Source organism: Crocuta crocuta, unplaced genomic scaffold (genome assembly GCF_008692635.1).
Source record: "Crocuta crocuta isolate KB4526 unplaced genomic scaffold, BGI_CrCroc_1.0 scaffold772, whole genome shotgun sequence".
NCBI classification, from domain to species: domain Eukaryota; kingdom Metazoa; phylum Chordata; class Mammalia; order Carnivora; family Hyaenidae; genus Crocuta; species Crocuta crocuta.
In genome coordinates this window covers 377,459-398,446 of record NW_027528830.1, presented here as the reverse complement: position 1 = coordinate 398,446, position 20,988 = coordinate 377,459, and the positions used below count along the sequence as shown (strand labels likewise).

The 20,988-nt window shown below is 35.2% G+C and overlaps 1 protein-coding gene across 1 annotated transcript in view; it reads right to left on the bottom strand.

Annotated features, from left to right (window-relative positions):
- Positions 1–20,988, bottom strand: part of CEP85L (centrosomal protein 85L) — a 156,357-nt gene that overhangs the window by 25,601 nt on the left and 109,768 nt on the right. Inside the window, exons 6-8 of the mRNA XM_077755990.1 lie at positions 12,698–12,877; positions 2,679–2,831; positions 793–947 (exon numbers count right to left, since the gene is read on the bottom strand). Coding sequence (XP_077612116.1) covers positions 793–947; positions 2,679–2,831; positions 12,698–12,877 — 488 coding nt within the window. The remainder of the gene's footprint in view (positions 1–792; positions 948–2,678; positions 2,832–12,697; positions 12,878–20,988) is intronic.

The following is a 20,988-nucleotide window of genomic DNA, read 5'->3' as shown; positions in this document are numbered from 1 at the left end:
GGAACTATCAGATGGATTTTGATTAGAGTTACATATAATTGGTAAAACACAAAGAGTGTATTTCTTAAATTTAGTTTTTGTTGCTTTGTTGTCTTATTCTTTCATATAGTTTTATCTATTTATAGTTGATCATCTATTAAGGTTTAAGTTTTATAAAACAGAGAGTGCATGTAGTTGCATATATAACATAGCTCTATAGGTTTTTCAGGAATCCAGTATTAATTTTTCAGATTAAATATATTAGCTAAATATACTAATAAATGATATTCCTTGTCTTTCTGACTGTATTAATTTAAAAGAGGAGAGTCCCATGAGCCAAGGTATATGAGTAAACTTGGAAGATACATGACAAAATGGCCATACCTGTTGTTCTACAGGAAAATGGGAGTCAATGATTTCACTTTGATATATCTCATTAAGGAGTAAAATCTGAGTATTTGACTGTCTCTCTTTGTTTACTTACTTTTTGGCAAAGCCATCAGACTGTGTTAATACTTTCAGTTTCCAACTGGGTTTTTTGTTTTTTTTTTTGTTTTTTTTTTTTTGGGCAGGGAGGGAAGTAGATTTTCACTATTCTCATCTAAAGCCTTTGGCAAGATGTCAAATTTAATGCTGCATTAAAATGTGAAATCACAGCCAAGATAACTTGTTTCAATGACATAATACAGTTCCTAAGAGTTCATCTTTAAGATAACAATATAGTAATAATTATAAATTAATGTATTTAAGTGAAATGCCTTATGAAAAATATGAATAATAAAAATAAACAGAAATTATTAAAGGTTTTCTTACCTCTGAACTGTAGTTACCAATTCCTTTTCTTTCTTTTTCTGGCATATTATCTGTGCCTCTTTATCTTGACACTGTTTTTTGATATCTTCAAGCTTTTTTTCCACATCCAGCAGAGTCTCTTGCAAATTCTTATTTTTTTCTTCTAGAATCTGAAGCTAAGGAGCAAGTCTTAAAGTTTATAACACATAGAATATTAAATGTGTTTCTGCTAGAAACTGTAACTGTGTTCTCAATTAGTAACAAGCTTCTGGTTAAAATAACACTATATTTTACGCAGAACACAAATTTATCATCTTAACCATGTTTAAATATACAATAGTATTAGTACATTCAAACTTTTGTACAACTAATCACCAGAACTCTTTTCATCTTGCAAAACAAGCTCTATACTCATTAACAACTTCCCTTTCAGATCTGCTCTCAATCTCCAGCAACCAATTTGACTTTCTGTTCCTATGAATTTGACTATTTTAGGTACTCATTCTGTATTTATCTTTTTATGTTTTTTGGCTTATTTCACTTAACACAATGTCCTTTGGTTTATCCATGTTTCAGAATTCCATTTTTTTATACATGAATTATACGTATATGTGACATTTTATCCATTCATCCATCAGTGATTGGGTTGCTTCCATCTTTTGGCTATTGCAAATAATGTTATTATGAACATATGTATGTACAAATATCTGTCTGTGACTCTGCTTTCAATTCTTTTGGATATATATCCAGAAGGGGAACTGATGGTTATTGTTTGATGAAACATATCATATGGTTTTCCATAGTGGCTACACCATTTTATATTCCCATCAACAGTGCACAAGGATTCTAATTTCCTCGCATTCTCACCAATACTTGTTATTTTCTTTTTTTTTCTTATATGAGCCAACCTACTGGTGTCAAATGGCACAAACACGTGCTTTTACATCTATATTCCCCTCTGTTCCTGCTGATGCAAACTCCTGTGGTACTTCTTCAGTTCCATCCTGACATTATCCTCTCTTAGTCTTATACAGAGAATCCCTTGTAGGTCTAGAGTCTGTAAAACAATAACCCACCATGGATTAAACCAATGATTCTCAACTGAGAGTGATTTCTCCCCCAAGGAGATATTTGGAAATCTTTGCAGACATTTTTGGTTTCGGGGAGGGAAGAGAGAAGGAGCAGTACTCTTGGCATACAGTAGGTAGAAGCTAGAAATGCCATTAAGCATACTTTAATGCACAGGACAAAATCTTAGAACAAAAATTTATCTACCCTTGAATATCAATAGCACTGAGGTTGAGGATTCCATGATTAGAAAAACTGAGAAAGACTGAAGAGTAGATTTAACAGATTGAGAAGACAGGCTTCACCAGTGTTGGTAGAAAGACTCTGGATAAAGTACTTGTAAAAAAGAAAAATGGTCAGAAGAGGTCAGAGGAGTGAATGAAGACCACAGACAAAGGTGGAAGAATTTATGGAAAGGTTAAGAAGAATGAGGAAAACAAATCAAATGCCTGGAAAGATAGTAAAAAATGTCTTGAGCACTGGCTGAGCAAGAGAATATTGGGTAAAGCCAAAGAACATATGGTGCATGCATGTATGTATGGGATGGGGCTGTCTGACTGGTTCAAAAACTACCTTCTAGAGTAAAATGTTAAGGAAGAGAGTTAACATACAGTTTTCTTAGGAAGGTAACCATATGTTAATTAACAACAAAAAAGATATGCTCATGCTTAAAGTTTCATATTAAAGTTAATGCTAACAACAGCAATTAAACACATATTTAACATAATTAGTCAAATACAGAACCAAAATTATAAAAATTATGAAATTTCTAAAGAGTCAACCTAAGAAAGTAGTATATTTTCAAGTCATTTAAAGATGAACATTTTATTTCATGTTACCTGAAGACTCTGACTCTGTACATCATCTAGAGTTGGAAGATCAGCCAAATACTTTTCCAAGGTCTCAATTCTTCTTTGCTTTTCTTTGTTTTGTTCGGATTCCTTCTGACATTTCTTTTTCAGACTACTGATGTATCTATCTCTGGTTTTAAGCTAAAGAAAAAAGATTACGGATCTTCAGAGACTTTGCGGCATTAAAAAAAATAACAACAGAACCAGCAGTTCCAGGTTGTAGTTAAGACTACCACCAACTCAGGTAAGAATTCACTTCCTCAATTCTAAGATTCACATTTTTACAAGCTTTCATATCACTGAAGTCAAGAGTTTTGAAACTTTTGTTTGTTTGCTTTTGCATATGATGGTATCCTATAAACTGCAGCCAGCCAGGTAGCAGTAATGACATAGCTTTTATTGCCTGCACATGTGCAGACTTGGTCAAAACTATTCATATCTGTCATTTCAACACTATACATGTTGCAATTATGTGCTGAGTTTAAATGATAATTAAAATACCTTAAAAATGTTACATTATAATCTGGCATTGAAAAAAGTTACTGAGTATCTGCAAAGACAAAGGCACAGAACCGCAGGGTTTAATTTAAAATTTTAAAATTTGAATTTGAAAATCAGTGAAGCAAATATTCATCACTGGAGGGATGGCTTCAATTTCTTATTTCTTAAGCTATATCCAAATGTTTCATGTGAATTAGAAAAGATACCTGAGGTGCCTGGGTGGCTCAGTTGGGTTAGCAACTTTAGCTCAGGTCAGTGTGAAGCCTACTTGGGATTTCCTCTCTCCTCCTCTCTCTCTCTCTCTCTGCCCCTACCCCACCTTGCATGCATGCTCTCTCTATTAAAATAAACTAAAAAAAAAAAAAAAAGAAAAGAAGATATCTAAAAGTAATTAAAGCTGTTTTGTTACTGACTTGCAAAGAAATTGCTTATCACGTACTCAAGAAATGCAGTCAAAGCCATAGGAACCTACCAAAATCACCAGAGACTTGGAAAGAGATATGGGCACTAGTGAGACCGATCCATACCTCAAGCCTAGACTACTGTTAAGGCATTTATTATGTCATAATTGAACTTGTAACATATTTTCTTTCTCAAAATTGCCTATAGTAAAGGTTTGCCGTACCAATGATGTCATTTTAGGATTGACACAATATGTTAATTGAACACATATCATATAGTACATGATTCCAGTAAATCTCAATTTGTGAAGGCTGAGACTCAGATTTTTATGTACTAATTTTTTCCCTTTCCACCTGAAATATATGATCTTTAAATTTCATATCATATATTCAAAGTTAATATATCAGATCAATTACAAATAACAAGTGTACACAAATAGTTACCTAAAAAGTAAACTCCAGACTCTTATTCACCTTAAGTTATTAATCTTCCAAAAATTTACAGGGTTCTAAAATATTTTCACACCCTTTTCCCATATTCACCAGGGAAATAAGTGCCAGAAATTAGTAGTATAATGGTTTACGTTCCCAAATTTTATTAAAGCTAACACTTGTGCACAATCTAGTTTCTTTCATATCTTATCTCATTTGCTTTAAGTCCACTGTATAACAACTTTTATTAAAACAACTTCAATTGGAAAAACAAATCGCATCTCCTTTCATCTATTCATTCCATCAATAACATCAGGATCTATTTATTACTTTGGGTGAAGAGCAACATTGGTAAAACAGATAAGTTCTATTATTCACTGGGGGTTTCTCACGATTAAAGGCAAGTGTGCTGGTGTGACAATTTGTGATCTTTCAGAACCCACAGATTGTTGAGACTGGTAATGACCTGAAAGACCACAAAATGCAATTCCCCTTTTTCTTCCATTTTCTTTATTGGAGAATAATTACTATACAGTGTTATTTTAGTTTCAGGTGTATAACAATTCAACAAATGTATACATTACTCAATGCTTATAAAATAAGTGTACTCTTTATCTCCTTAATCTATTTTACCCCTCACCCACCCAACACACACTCTGCCTCTCTGGTAACCAGTCTGTATTCTGTATTTAAGAGTCTGATTTTCGTTTCTCTCTTTTTTCTCTTTGTTCATGTGTTTTGTTTCTTAAATACCATGTATGAGTGAAATCATTAGGTATCTGTCTTTCTCTGAGTTATTGCACTTATTAGCATTATATTCCCTACATACATCCGTGTTTTTGCAAACAGCAAGATCCCATTATTTTTACAGCTGAGTAATATTTGGTTGTGTATATATGCCACATCTTCATTATCCATTCATTTAACAACAAACACTTTGTTTGCTTCCATATCTTGGCTATCATAAGTAATGCCGCAATAAACATAGGAGTACATATGTCTTTTTGAATTAGTGTTTTCATTTTCTTTGGGTAAATACCTAGTACTGGAATTACTGGATCATATGGTAATTCTATTTTTAATTTTTAAGGGACCTCCATACTGTTTTCCCCAGAGACTGCACCAAATTGCATTCCCACCAACAGTGAATAAGGGTTCCTTTTTCTCTTCATCAACATTTGTTATTTCTTATGTTTTTTATTTTAACTATTCTGACAGGTGTAAGGTGATATTGTGGTTTTGAATTTCTCTGACTAGTGATATTTAGCATGTTTTCATGGGTCTCTTACAAATGATATATCCGATAAGGAATATCCAAAATATATCGTAATACAACCCAACACCAAAAACCAAATAATATGATTAAAAAATAAGCGGAGGCCGTAAATAGATATTTTTCCAAAAATGACATACAATTATTCCTTTTTTGAATATGAAGTCCAGAGACCTTTAGTGACTTAAGGACAAGTCAGTGAGACAGAGGTGGGATTTAAATGTAAATCATCTGACTGAAAAGTCAATGTTCTTTCAGTTCTTTCACACTCCACAAAACCAAATTCCCTCCAAAATTCTCTAACAACCAGTTCTGCCTGGATTCCCCATCAACAAAGCCTATTCTTGCCTTAGCAAATAAGCCTGTAAGTTACAGAAATAAAAATAACCACACTATTTTTACTAAAGCCTCCGTAATTTATATTTAATTTTTTCCTTTTCCATCTGTATACCTTTTATTTCTCATTCTTTTTTTCTTTCATAGTTTACTGTCAAGTTGGTTTCCATATAACACCCAGTGCTCATCCCAACAAGTGCCCTCCTCCATGCCCATCAGCTCCCATTCCTTATTCCCCATCCCCATCAGCCCTCAGTTTGTTCTCAGTATTCAAGAGTCTCTCATGGTTTGCCTCCTTCCCTCTTCTCCCCAACTATTTTCCCCCTTCTTCTCCCCCATGGTCCTCTGTTAAGTTTCTCCTAATCCACCTGTAAGTGAAAACATATGGTATCTGTCCTTCTTTGCCTGACTTACTTTGCTCAGCATAACACCCTCAAGTTCCATCCACGTTGCTACAAATGGCAAGATTTCATTCTTTCTCATTGTCATGTAGTATTCCATCGTATAGATAAACCACATCTTCCTGATCCATTCATCAGTTGATGGACATTTAGGCTCTTTCCATGATTTGGTTATTGTTGAAAGTGCTGCTATGAACATTGGGGTACATGTGTTCCTATGCATCAGCACTCCTGTATCCCTTGGGTAAATTCCTAGCAGTGCTATTGCTGGGTCATAGGGGAGTTCTATTGTTAATTCTTTGAGGAACATCCACAATGTTTTCCAGAGGGACTGTACCAGTTTACATTCCCACCAACAGTGTAGGAGGGTGCCTGTTTCTCCACATCCTCGCCAGCATCTAGAGTTCTCTGATTTGCTCATTCTAGCCACTCTGACTGGTGTGAGGTGGTATCTCAGTGTGGTTTTGATCTGCATTTCCATGAGGATGAGGGACGCTGAGCATCATTTCATGTGTCTGTTGGCCATTTGGATGTCCTGTTTGGAGAAGTGTCTGTTCATGTCTTCTGCCCATTTCTTCACTGAATTATTTGTTTCTCGGGTGTGGAGTTTGGTGAGTTCCTTATAGATTTTGGATACTAGCCCTTTATCTGATACGTCATTTGCAACTATCTTTTCCCATTTTGTCAGTTGCCTCTTAGTTTTATTGGTTGTTTCCTTTGCCGTGCAGAAGTTTTTTATCTTGATGAAGTCCCAATAGTTCATTTTTGCTCTTGATTCCCTTGCCTTTGGGGATGTGTCAAGTAAGAAATTGCTGCCGTTGAGGTCAAGGAGGTTGTTTCCTGCTTTCTCCTCTAGGGTTTTGATGGTTTCCTGTCTCACATTCAGGTCCTTCATCCATTTTGAGTTTAATTTTGTGTATGGTGTAAGAAAGTGATCTAGTTTCATTCTTCTGAATGTTGCTGTCCAGTTCTCCCAGCACCATCTGTTAAAGGGGCTGTCTTTTTTTCCATTGGATCCTCTTTCCCACTTTGTCAAAAATTAGTTGGCCATACATTTGTGGGTCCAATTCTGAGTTCTCTATTCTACTCCATTGGTCTATGTGTCTGTTTTTGTGTCAATACCATACTGTCTTGATGGTTACAGCTTTGTAGTAAAGGCTAATGTCTGGGATGGTGATGCTTCTCGTTTTGGTTTTCTTCTTCAATATTACTTAGGCTATTCGGGTCTTTTGTGGTTCCATACAAATTTTAGAATTGTTTGTTCTAGCTTTGAGAAGAATGCTGGTGCAGTTTTTATTGGGATTGCACTANTTGCTGGGTTTCTGTCTGGCTTGGGAATCAAAGTAATGCTTGCTTTGTAAAATGAGTCCGGAAGTTTTCCTTGGATTTCTATTTTTTGGAATAGCTTGAGAAGAATGGGTATTAACTGATTTAAATGTCTGGTAGAATTCCCCAGGGCTCTTATTTGTTGGGAGATTTTTGATAACTGATCAATTTCCTCACTATTTATGGGTCTCTTCAGATTTTCTATCTCTTCCCATGTGAATTTTTACCAAAGTTTGGTAAAATTTTTACCAAAATTCACATGTGTTTAGCAATTTGTTCATTCCTTCTAAGCTGTCTAGGCTATTGGTATATAATTTTTCATGGTATTCCTTGATAATTCTTTGTATTTCTGAGGGGTTGGTTGTAATAAGTCCATTTTCATTCATGATTTTGTCCATTTGGGTGCTCTCTCTTTTCTTTTTGAGAAGCCTGGCGAGAAGTTTGTCAATTTTGTTAATTTTTTCAAAAAACCAACTCTTGGTTTCATTGATCTGTTCGTTTCTTTGGTGTCTATGTTGTTTATTTCTGCCCTAATTTTTATTTATTTACTTATTTACTTATTTATTTATTTATTTCCTCTTCTCTCCTACTGGGTTTGGGGTGCTCTTGTTACTCTCATCTAGTGCTGTTAGATTTTGTACTTGCGCTTTTTCTAATTTCTTGAAATAGTCCTGGAGTGCAATGTACTTTCCTCTTAGGTCTGCCTTTGCCGCATCCCACAGAGTTTGAATTGTTGTGTTTTCATTTTCATTTGTTTGCATATAATTTTTAATTTCCTCTCTAATTGTCTGATTGGCCCATTTAACTTCCATGGGTGTTAAAGTAACTTCCATGCTTTTGGAGGTTTTCCAGACTTCTTCCTGTGGTTGATTTCAAGTTTCATAGCATTGTGATCTGAAAGTGTGCACAGTATGATCTCAATTCTTTCAAATTTATTGGAAGGCTCCTTTATGTCCCAGTATGTGATCTATCTCGGAGAATGTGCCATGTGCACTTGAGAAGAAAGTGAATTCCAGGGCCTTGGGATGTAGAGTTCTAAATATATCTGTTAAATCCATCTGGTCCAAAGTGTCATTCAAGTCCATTGTTTCTTTAGTGACTTTCTATCTAGCTGATCTACCCACTGCTGTAAATGGAGTATTAAAGTCCCCTGCTATTAGCACATTCCTTGTCCATAAGATTGTTTCTGTTTGTGATTGTTTTATGTATTTGGGTGCTCCCGTATTCGGTGTGTAGACATCTGTAATTGTTAGCTCTTCATGATGGATAGACCCTGTAATTATTATATAATGCCCTTCTTTATCCCTTGTTACTGCCTTTACTTTAAAGTCCAGCTTGTCTGATATAAGTAAAGCTACTCTAGCTTTCTTTTGACTTCCAGTAGCATGATAGCTATTTCTCCATCCCCTTACGTTCAATCTGAAGGTGTCCTCAGGTCTAAAATGAGTCTCTTGTAGACAGCAAATAATGGATTTTGTTTTTTTATCCATTTTGCTACCCTATGTCTTTTGATTGGAGCATTTAGTCCATTTACAATCAGTGTTATTACTGAAAAATATGAGTTTAGAGTCATTGTGTTCTTTGTAGGATTCATGCTTATATTTAATTTTTTAAGTGTCTTAAGTGTGACATAATGATGTCCTCAAAGAGCAGCCAATGGAATAGGTTAGTCTTGTTATCTTCTACTATACAAAGATATCAAGGTTTTCTTTTTTTCTTTGGCTGGACAACTGTCTTCTTTGCTGTTGTGTCAAGCTTGCTGCCCTTGATCACAAATGTCTGCCAACACTCTCCTACTGGATACTATTTATGCTATTTGCTGACCACAAGCTAATTACATATAATCACTGAGTCTTGGGTTGTTGTTTTTTTTTTTTTTCCTTAGCACTGTTCACTGCTGAGAAGCTCTTTTGTTTTCTTTTTTTAACTTACAAGTTTGGTGTTGGTTACTAAAATCTGAACTCCAGTAATTACCTCCAGGTAAATGAAGTATCACTAATAAATCTTCCCTATTCTATTTATAAAAGGTTACTTTTCTTCCTTTCAAGGAAATATTATTTAGTGCTGAAATATTCCTAGAGGGCAATAAGGAGGGCTCTGTTTTCAGAAGAGGTTTACAAACAAACATATTTTTCTTTATTTTAAATATAATTGTTAAAACCAAATAGATTACTGAGGAAATGTTTTCCTCTACTTTTTAAAATAAATTATTAATAGAACAAAGCATCAGCTATAGAGTTCAACTGTCTTGAGTTTTACTCCTGCTTTTCAACAATTTCTACCTGCATCCAACTGGACAAATTTTTCAACTTCTCTCAAAGCTTCAATTTGCTCACTTTTTAAATGGGGTTATAGTATGTGTCACTATGATTTTTGTGAAGATTGGTTAATTTTAAATGAGAAAATGCATTTGATGCAACTTAACATGCTGTCTGGCATATACAAGAAAGAGCTTATCAAAAAGCTATTTCTGGGGCACCTGGGCATCTCAGTTGGTTAGGTGTCTGACTATGGCTCCAGTTATGATCTCATGGCTTACGATTTTGAGCCCTACATCGGGCTCTGTGCTGAAAGCTCAGAGCCTGGAGATTGCTTCAGACCCTATGTCTCTGTCTCTCTACCCCTTGCCTGATTGTGCTCTCTTTCTCAAAAATAAACTTTAAAAAAAATTTTAAGAAGAAACTTCTATTTTTGTTACTATCACACTGAACGTTTTTCTGTTGTAATATCAGTCTTAATCAGAATAACAGAGAGAAAATACAGAAGGAAACAATACAATCGAATCTCACGTGGGCCTCAAGCGCTGTTTAGTTCATGCATTACCCATGAGTCTGTTTACTAGCTTCTATACTCGCTTCAAAAATTCACATCATCTCCATGGCCTCTAACACCAACCCCCTTCTGAATTTCTCTGGTATATATGTTTTTGGGTTTTGTTTGTTTTGTTTTGTTTTGCTACAAGTGTATAGTGATGTTCCGTGTTCCCATCTAACAGAGCTTGCTGAAATTTAAAGCCAGCCCGACTAGCTTCCATCTGATTTGTATTCCACATAAAGCTGTTTAATGAGGACCATAAGCAGGTACAGGACTGGAAGCTTTCAAAGCCTTCTTTTATTAGCACTCTGATTTTACAAATGATTAAGCCCATTAACCTCATTCCTACCCTTGCTAAACTTAGGTATGGTAACGCTTCGTGGGGATCTTAGCATTTTTAAAAGGCTTCGAAGCATCTCAGCACTGGACCATTGGCTCAGGATGCCCCAGTCCATGACTGCCTCAGAAAGGTCATTGAGAGTGCAGAACTCAGGTAGTTTCCTGTAAGTTAAACATCTACTGTATGAAATGTATGACTCAGAAATTTCACTCTTAGGAATTTACCCAGAAAAAATGAAGATATTTATATATAAAATGTCTGTTATAAGAAGGTTTACAGCAGCCTTGTTCATAATTTCCCCCAAATGCAAACAATTCAAATATCCATTAACAACAGAGTAGATACACTATGACCTATCTGTATAATACAATGCAACTGAGCAGTAGATAGGAACAAACTACCAATACATGCAACAATAAAAATAAATATCAAAGATATTAAGTGAAAGAAAACCAACACAAAAGAATACATACAGTATGACTCCATTTCTATGAAGTCCAACAAGATTCAAAACTAATCTGTAGTGATAACAGTGATTCAGAAACAGGAAGGAAACTGGACTAGAAAGAAGCACAAAGGAACTTCTTGGGTGACTGAAATGTTTGTTTTTGTTAAGTAAACTCTATGCCCAACATGGGGCTCAAACTCACGACCCAGAGATCAAGAGTCACATGTTCTACTGACTGAGCCAGCCAGGCACTCCTAGTCATTGAGATGTTGTGATTTGACTATATATAAATTATGCTTCAATTTTTAAAATATATAATAGTAAATAAAATACATGGAATTGTAACAATAACCAAAAAAAGTAACTGTAGATAGAAGGGAAAGCAGACAGGAAAAGATTAGATTCAGAGACACCAACTGCAGAGGTTCTTAACAAAAGCTTTTGTCAAGAGATAACTTGGACCACTCTGGTATTGTTAGACTGTATATATATGTAGGATACCAGCTTAATCAAGTTGGTAAGGTTTCCAACATGCATCAGTAACTGAACATACAGTAATGAACACTGAAGAAAATTTTGTTTTATATTGTTTAAGAAGAGAGCACTCAGCAGGCAAAACAAGAATTGCGTTTTGGACATGAACAGTTTGAAATATTTTTAAAGGAACAAAAGATGAGACAAATCTATATAAAACATAAAAATATATTTTAAAGATTGTATGCGCTGAGTCATCATAATTTCCACACAATCTTTCATTTAACAAATCTCAGGTGAGAAAATATTTTAATCCCTCCCACATCTATAGAACCAATAAATATTTCCTTAGCTCCCTCCAGATTATGGTATTGTATGGAGCCCGCCAAAATACAGAAAAGAAACAAGAAACAGGTACTGAAGTTATTTTCAAATTAGCCAACATAAATACATCATATAGATAAGAGAAAGCATGTACATTTTTGTCAGGTTTTGGAAGATCAAAAACTTATCTAACATGTATATATACACACACAAAAATGTTGACTGAGTGCTCTATTAATAACTCTAAACATGCCTGCAGAAATCATGTGTCTGTTTCAAGATCACCTGAATGGAAGATTCAGTTAATAGAATAATAAGCTGGGTATATCAAGAGTCTAAAACCAGTCCTGCAACTAAGTAGCAGCTTAAGGATCTATGGTTCTTCAGTAAGTTAGGGCCAGCAGGTAATCTACCTAATCTCTGACGATGCTATAATGGAAAGAAATGAAATGTGAAAACACTCATATGAAGGAAGAAGGGTCAAATAAATATAAGAATATATCACGTGCATAAAGATTTTGTTTTTCACTACTTGTTCTGAATTAAGGGTTTCAGCTTAAACAACGTGAAGTCATGTCCTTATGGAAAAAAGACCACCTTTATTTCATTTACCAATCCTTCATACTCAACATGACAAAGAAACAGGGACCCAAAAAAGAAAAGAAAAAGTTAATTTGTGTCACATCCCAGTTTGGGCAATTAACTTAAAAAAAATGTTTCACTACTAGATAGCAAGATACAGTATACTGTGGCATTTTTAATCCCTCAAGAAAATCTCTAGATTTTTGTAGATAGCACAGGCTTTCCTAAAAGTTACTACAAAACTAATCAAGAGAAATGTACAACCTGGTATAGTACCTCAAATACAGTAGGTGACAAAGAATTATATGTTAAAGCAGTGTTATTGACCTAATTCAACTTTATTAAAAATATCTACCTTTTCCTCCAGTTTCTTCTTCTCTTCACTAAATTGGCTTATTCTTTGTTTGAGAAACTGGTTGAGCTGTAAAACCTCTTTTTCAGTAGATGCAAGCTTTTGCTCAAGTTCTTCTTGCTGGGAATGGGACACTGACTGATCACAAAATGGAGTCTGGAGTGAACTGTTCTCATATTGTGGCTATCAGGAAAGAAAAAAAAAATAGGTTAAAAATTTACTTGTTCTGAAAAATGGAAAGAAATTGGAAATAAGGTATCATACCGAAAGTGTATATAGGCTCCTGTAATAGACAGCCCTTGGCTTGAATCCCACAGCTCTCCTACTTCCTAGGTATGTGCCATGGTTAAATCATGTTACTTACTTACCAATGCCAAACCTCAATCTTCCCATCTATAAAGCAGAAATAATAATGTCTACCTTGCAGTGTTTTTTGGTGGTTGTTTTTTTTTTTGAAGAACAGAGATAAAATATGTAAAGTTCCTAACACATAAAGAAAAACTTAATAAAAGCAAGATTTTTGGTTAAAAAGTATAGAGACATAAATAATACATTAAATAGAAGTAAAAGGTCTAGGGAAATAAAAACTAAAGACCTAATTCTTCACAGGTTAGCATTTCCACCCAATATTAAACTCAGTTAAGTATTTTTTTGAGAAAGACAAAAATAATGCATGCACACAAGCATGGGCAGGGGGAGGGGGAGAGGGGTGGGCAAAGGAAGGAGGGAGAGAGAATTTCAAGCAGGCTCCATGCCCAACAGAACCTGACACAGGCTCAATAACCCATGATAACATGAGATCATGACCTGAGTTGAAATCAAGAGTCGGACACTCAACCAACTGAGTCACCCAGGTCCCTTATCAATAAGTATTAATCGAGTTTCCCCCCTAACTAGAATGTAAAGTCTATGAAAGTAGGAATTACTGTCCATCTTAGTTGCTCTTATATCACTATTTCCTAGAATAATCACTGACATAAAATAAGAGTTGAAAAAATAATTGCTGATTGAACAAATGTATTCTTGTCTCCCTGAGTGAGGTTTTACAAGGAATTCAAGTTAGATCTTTGCCCTACCATGCAGCATTACAACCAGGAAAGGGCAGACAGAAAATACAAATATTTCCTAAAAAAATTAGAATGTCATAAGCACTGCAAGAGATACCAATAAAGTAATGTGAAAGTAAAGAGGCAGAATATTTTTCCACTTATTCAATATTTACTAAGCAAATATGTTAGGAATTCTGTACTAGGGATTCATTCAACAGTTAATAGAGCAAGGCCTCAGGAGTTTAATGAAGTGTCACACAAAGAAAGACAATAAAAATTGTCTAAGTGCTAAGACAGTTGTGCTATAGTACCTATGTGAAGATTTTACAGGAAGTGAATTTGAATTAGACCTGAAGAACTCATACTTCACCAAAGGTGGAGTTACAATTCAAAAATTATATAAACAGTATTTATTGTGTGCTAGGTATTTCAAAGATGACAGACTCTACCACTGTCCTTTAAAAACTCAAATTCTAACCAGACACATCAGAGAAACCCTCAGATGATTATATATATATAGGGCACCATACAATACAGTAGCCACAGAAAAGTCATTTTAAGTACAAAGCATGGGGAAGTGGGAGGATAAATGAAGATACCACTGGGAAAATGAGGAAAAAGGTTTTACTGGGAGGTGACTTTTAAGATACATTTTGAAAATAAAGGTTCTGGGAGGAATGGAGAAAGGAAGAGCTCAGGTCATGAGCTCTACAAGAATAAAAATTAGAACATAAATCAATGAAACTGAAAACAAGAAATCAATACAGAAAGTCAACAAAAACAAAACTTGTTCTGGAGAAGATCTATAAAATCAGTAACCTTCTAGGTCAGGCTAACTAAGAAAAAAGAAAAGATATAAATTTACTAATATCAGATTTTAAAGGCAAACATCACTACAGATCCCATGGACATTAAAAAATATAATAAAGGAGCATTATGAACAACTTTATGCCTATAAATCTGATGACATAGATGAAACAGACTAATTTCTTAAAAACCACACCTGTCAAAACTCATACAAGAAATAAATAATCTGAATAGACCTATTAAAGAAATGGAATCAATAATTAATAGCCTTCTAAAAGAGAAAGGACCAGGCCCAGATGGGTTTACTGGTGAATTCTACCAAGAATTTACAGAAGAAATTATACCAACATCCTACAATCTCTTCCAGATACAAAAGCAGAAGGAATACTTCTAACTCATTTCATGAGGCCACAATTACCCTAATACCAAATGAGACAAAGACATCACAAGAAAACTACAAGGGCTTCTACCTGGCTCACTTGGGAAGAGCATGTGACTCTTGATCTCAGGGTCATGAGTTAAAGCCCCACGTTGGGTGTAGAGATTACTAAAAAAAAATTTTTTTTAATTTTTAAAAGCAGAAAGTTACAGACCAATATTTTACATAAATGGCCCCTCAAAAAAATTAGCAAACTGGACCTAACAATATATAAAAACAATTATTCAAGGTGACCAATTGAAATTTATCCCAGTAATTTAGGCTGGTTCAACATTCAAAACTCAATTAATGTAATCCATCATATCAACAAGCTACAGAAAAAAACATTATGACCATATCAATTAAATGCAGAAAAGAATTCTGAGAAAATTCAACACTCATTCATGATAAAAACTCTAACCAAACTTGAAATAGAGGCAAACTTACTAAACTTGATAAAGAACATTTACAAAAAACAAAAAACAAAAAACAAAAAACTACAGCTAGCAACAGAGTTAATGGTAAGTAGCTTGAAGCTTCATCAGGAACAAGGCAAAGATGTTCCTCCCACCACTGATTTTCCATACCGTACTGGAATTCCTAGAGAATGCAATAAAACAAGAGAAGGAAATAAAATGTATGCCAGTTGGACAGAAGAAAGAAATAAAATAGTTTCATTCACAGATGATATAAACATCTATAGAGAAAATCCAAGAAAACAGACAAGAAAAAAAAAAAAACAAAAACCCACCTCCTGAAACTAATAGAAAAATAATACCAAGGTTGCAAGAGACAAGGCTCATATATGAAAATCAGTTGTTTTCCTATATACTAGCAATGAACAAGTGGAATTTGAAATTTAAAACACATTTACATCTACATTAGCACCCCCAAAAATAACGTATGTATAAATATAACAAAATAGGTACAAGATATAAGGAAAGTTACAAAACTCTGATCAAAGACACCAAAGAAGGACTAAACAGATATTCCATGTCCATGGACAGACTCAATATTGTCAAGATGTTAGGTTTTACCCAATTTAATCCATAGAGTCAATGCAATCTCAGGCAAATCCAAGTGACTTATTTTGTGGGTAGCAACAAACTGATTGTAAAGTTTCTATGAAAAAACAAAAGACCCAGAATAGCAACATAATACTGAAGGAAAAGAACAAAGATGGAGGACTGATCACTTGTTGTCAAGACTTACAGTAACCTACTGTAATCTGGAGTGTATAGCATTGAGGAAAAAACAAACAAACAGCTCACTGGAACAGAACTGAAAGCCGAGAAGTAGATCCACATAAATATAATCAACTGATATTTGACAAAGGAACAAAAGCAGTACAATGGAGCAAAGAAGTCTTTTCAACAAATAATGCTGCAACAATGGGACACCTTCATGTAATTTGAAAATGAATCTAGACACAGGCTTTACATCTTCACAAAAATTAGCTTACAATGGACTACAGACTTAAATGGAAAATGCAAAACTATAAAATCCCTAGAAGATAACATAGGAAAAAACTTAGATGACTTTGAATATGACAATAACTTTTAGATACAATACCAAAGAGGTAAGATCCATAAAAGAAACAAAGGGGGGCACCTGGGTGGTTAGTCGGTTAAGCATCCAACTCTTGATTTTGACTCAGGTTTAGTCCCGCATTGGGCTCTGTGTCGACAGCATGGAGCCTGCCTGGATTCTCTCTCTGCCCCTCCCCTGCTTGTACTCTTGCCCTCTAGCTCAAAACAATCATTTTTTAAAAGTGCTTAAGAAAAAGAAAAAATGATAAGCTGGATTTCATTACAAATTTCTGCTCTGCAGAAGATATTCTCAAGAAAATAAGAAGATAAGCCACATACTGGCAGAAACTATTTGCAAAAGACACATCTGATAAAGGATTTGTATCCAAACTATACAAAGAACTCCTAAAACTAAACAATAAAAAACAATACAAATTTTTTAAATGGGGGAACGACATGAACAAACAGATACCTCACTGAAGAAAATATGCAGAGGACAAATAAACATATGAAAAGATGTTCAACATCAAATGTGTTTAGGGTATTGCAAATTAAAACAACAATGAGCTACCTACCACTATATACTTGTTACAATGGCCAAAATCCAGAACTCTGCACACGAAATGCTGGTGAGGATATGCAAAAGAAACTTTTGTTCATTATTGGAGGGAATGCAAAGTAATTCAGCCACTTTGAAAGACATTTTGGCAACTACTTAAACTAAACATACTCTTACCATATGATCCAGCAATTGTGTTCCTTGGTATTTACCCAAATGAACAGAAAATATGTTACACAAAAAGCTTCACATGAAAGTTTATAGCAGCTTTATTCATATCTGCCAAAACTTAGAAATAACTGAAATTTGCTTCAGTGGGTGAGTGGATAAATAAACTATGGTACATATAGACAATGGAGTATTATTCAGCACTAAAAAGAAATAAGCTATCAATATGACGATGGGGCACCTGGGTGGTTCAGTGGTTGAGAACCTGATTCTTGAATTTGGCTCAGGACATAATGCCAGGGTTGTGGAATCAAGCCTCGCACCACAGGCTCCATGCTGAGCCTGGGGCTGCTTGGGATTCTCTCTCTCTCTCTCTCTCTCTGCCCTGCCCCCACCTTGCTTACTCATGTCCATGCATGCCTGCACTGTCTCTCCCCCCCCAAAAAAAAAAACATAGAGGAAATTTAAATGTGTATTATAAAGTGAAAGTAGCCAACCTGAAAGGTGATATGCTGTGTGATTCCAACTATATCACATTCTGAAAGAGGCAAAACTATGGAGGCAGGAAAAAGACTGGCTGTTGCCAGAAGCTAAAGGAGAGGTGGGAATAAACAGGCAGAGCACAGAGTTTTAGGGCAATGAAACTATTCTGTATGATGCTACAATAATGGATACAGGTCATTATACATTTGTCCAAATTCACAGAATTATAATACCACGTGTGAACCTCAATGGAAACTATGGCCTGTGGGTGATAACAATGGATCAGTATAGGTTCAACTGTAACAAAGATATCCTGTGACAGAGGATGCCAACAGTGGAGAAACTCGCAGGTAGGTATATGGGGGCATAGGATATATGAGAACTCTGTACATTCTGCTCAATTTTGCTGTGAACCTAAAACTGTTCTCAAATATAAAATTTATTAGTTTTACAAATAACTTAATACAGGTGTCTCTAGTACAATGAAATATTCCTTGAAAACCACTCAAAGAGCAAGCACTAAAAATAGTAGAGCTTAAAGGAAAAGTAACAGTCCACTCAAAGACTATGCAACTTAAACCAGATTACTAATCAAAACAGTAACTAGGGAGAAGAGCTGAACATCTTGGGCAGGCAGTCACAGTTAATATTAAACGACCACATGCACACAAACGGTCAAAACGCTGGTGTCACTTTGATTAAAGATGATAGAGGTACAACTCTGCCATATGGGGACTACATTCAGGTGGGTAAAAGGCAACACAACCTGCCAGGAACTGAAGCTACTGAAGGAAGGAGTGCATTTCTCAAGGCAGTACAGTACAACTTTCTGAAAATGAAGCTTGAAGAGGCTTCTGCTGCCAATGCAGCCTGTTCTGCAGCCTGTTGACGATTCTAATTTTACTCACACTATTCTAATTCCCCTTGCCTGGAAAACAAAACAAAAACTACATATGAACCAATAAGACTTGAAAACTATACTGACATCATTCTACCATTCGTGTGTGCACCAATCTGTACTACAGAAATTTGTGTCATAACAAGACAAACTGTAGAACTTCTAGATGAAATTGAGCAGACAGATTCTGAGAAAAGCCTGAAGCCAGAACTGCTTTAAGCCTTTAAATTGCTTTTGCAGGCTGAGTGTCCTACAACCACTGAGCCTGTGAAGAAAGCCTATCTTCCTTTCATTTCTATAATGATACGCAACCTCCCTCCCCACACCATGCCCCTCCACCATGCTCTTCTACTGCCTTCTAAAATACTGCTGTTCCCGGTCTTTGCCTATGGGTCTCATTTTCTTCACTCCCTGGAACATGTGATCATGCCAAGCTTCAACCATCACCCAGGTGGACTGACGAGTCCTATATTTCTAATCTCTCCCTTACACCTACCTATGAATATCAGCCTCATTCTTCATCTCAGTCCCAAATTTACAATACAATATATAAGCATAACTCATTATTTTTCTCCTCCAATAGAACTTACTCCTGATGTAGTTGTCTCTATCCTGGTCTTTGGCAATATAAGCCAATCAATTTCACCCATCTGAAACTAGGCAATGACTTCTCTCACCACATTAAAGTCATCAAATCGAGCCCATACTTGGTCACACAGATGTTTAATACATGCTCTTCCTTTTGTCCTAACCAACATTGCTGTTAAATTCAGATGTCCATTTAACCTTTGGACTACTCATATAGCCTCCTGGCTGGTTTCTGCCCCAATACCTCCCATCTTAAACCAGTCTCTACTATGCCCCTGGGGTGACCAAACTAGGATATTTGGGAGAATGGAAGAGGGTGCTCTTAAACATTATGAAAGTACATATGTACATTATGAAAGTACATGCATTAACTGGAACTGTACCTAAAACAGGGACAAATGGTTCCCTAACTTTTTGAACCCCTGATACAACTTTACCCCTGTCTTACCTCTTGAAGCACACCTCTTACCACTACCCTTCTCTCATTTTGCACTTCATCCATACAGAATAATGTGTAGTCTTCCAAATGCATGATCTCCTCTCTTGCCTTTGGGCCTCTTCACACACCATATATCATGCCTGAATCGCTACTCCTCCATTTCCTTAAACTGCCTAAATTCTTTTACTTCATAAGGTTCTCAGGTCAGATATCCCAACAGAATCTTGAGCCTACCTCTGCAAGGCTGGTTTATATATATATTCTTAGTAGGGATTCCCATAGTACTTCATATATATCCCATTTGGGCACCTCCAACTGACTGCAATTTATCTCTTGTTTATCTGTCTTCCTTACTAGATTGGACATTCTTTGATGAAAACACCAACTTCATTCACATTTATATTACTAGAGCCTACGTGGTGCCTTATCCACAGTAAACATGTTTTTTGATATAGTATCTCTCTGTGAGATTCAAGGTCATGAATACAGAAAGTATCCTTCACTTTTGCAGCTCCAGCATTTAACACATTTGATGTTTATGTTTTGTTGAATGAGCTCATTTGTAAAGATGGGACTCATAAAATGCTCATTAAAACCACAAAATTTGGTAGTAGAAAAAAAAAAGCTGAAGAAAAATGAAATAGAAAAAAGATAAAATGGAAAGAAAACAAGAAACAATGCACCAGTGAAGTGTAATTAAATATTATTTGGTTGGTCTTTTCCAAGGTTCATATCTATATTAAAAGAAGACATCTCTTCTTCAGTTTTTATCAAAAGGTAAAAGGGATCCTTCATATTTTTTTGCCCCCTAAGAAGGCCTGTTAACCACAGGTTAAAATTTTGGTATAAGGTATTATGAAGATAAATCACTCTTCCCTTCCAGCTATTTTACTACTAAAATAACCCAGGAAGTGTAAATTTTAGGATAAAGACATAGTTCTCATTTTACACCTATGAGATTTGCTGGTGTTTCACTCTCAAATCATCTTGATCGTAAGGCCATTCAAAGTTTTTAATAGTCAAATAAATTTATTTCCCAAAAATATGTTTCACATCTAAAAATTCATAAAAGAATGTTATTTTATGTCATAAATTTACTTTTTCTTTAACCTAGAATATATAGAATATGAAAAGTATATTTTTCTTTGTTTAATGTGCTATGGAATTAGGATGAACAAGCTATGTGCCCAAAATTGTGCATATATAAAATGCTATGTATAAAAAATAACACTGTTCATATAGCCAAGATAAAAATTCCTTTGCTATTCTTCACAAAAATTGAAGAAATAACTCTAAAATCTGTGTGGAACCACAAAAGACCCCAAATAGCCAAAGCAATCCGGAAAAAGAAAACCA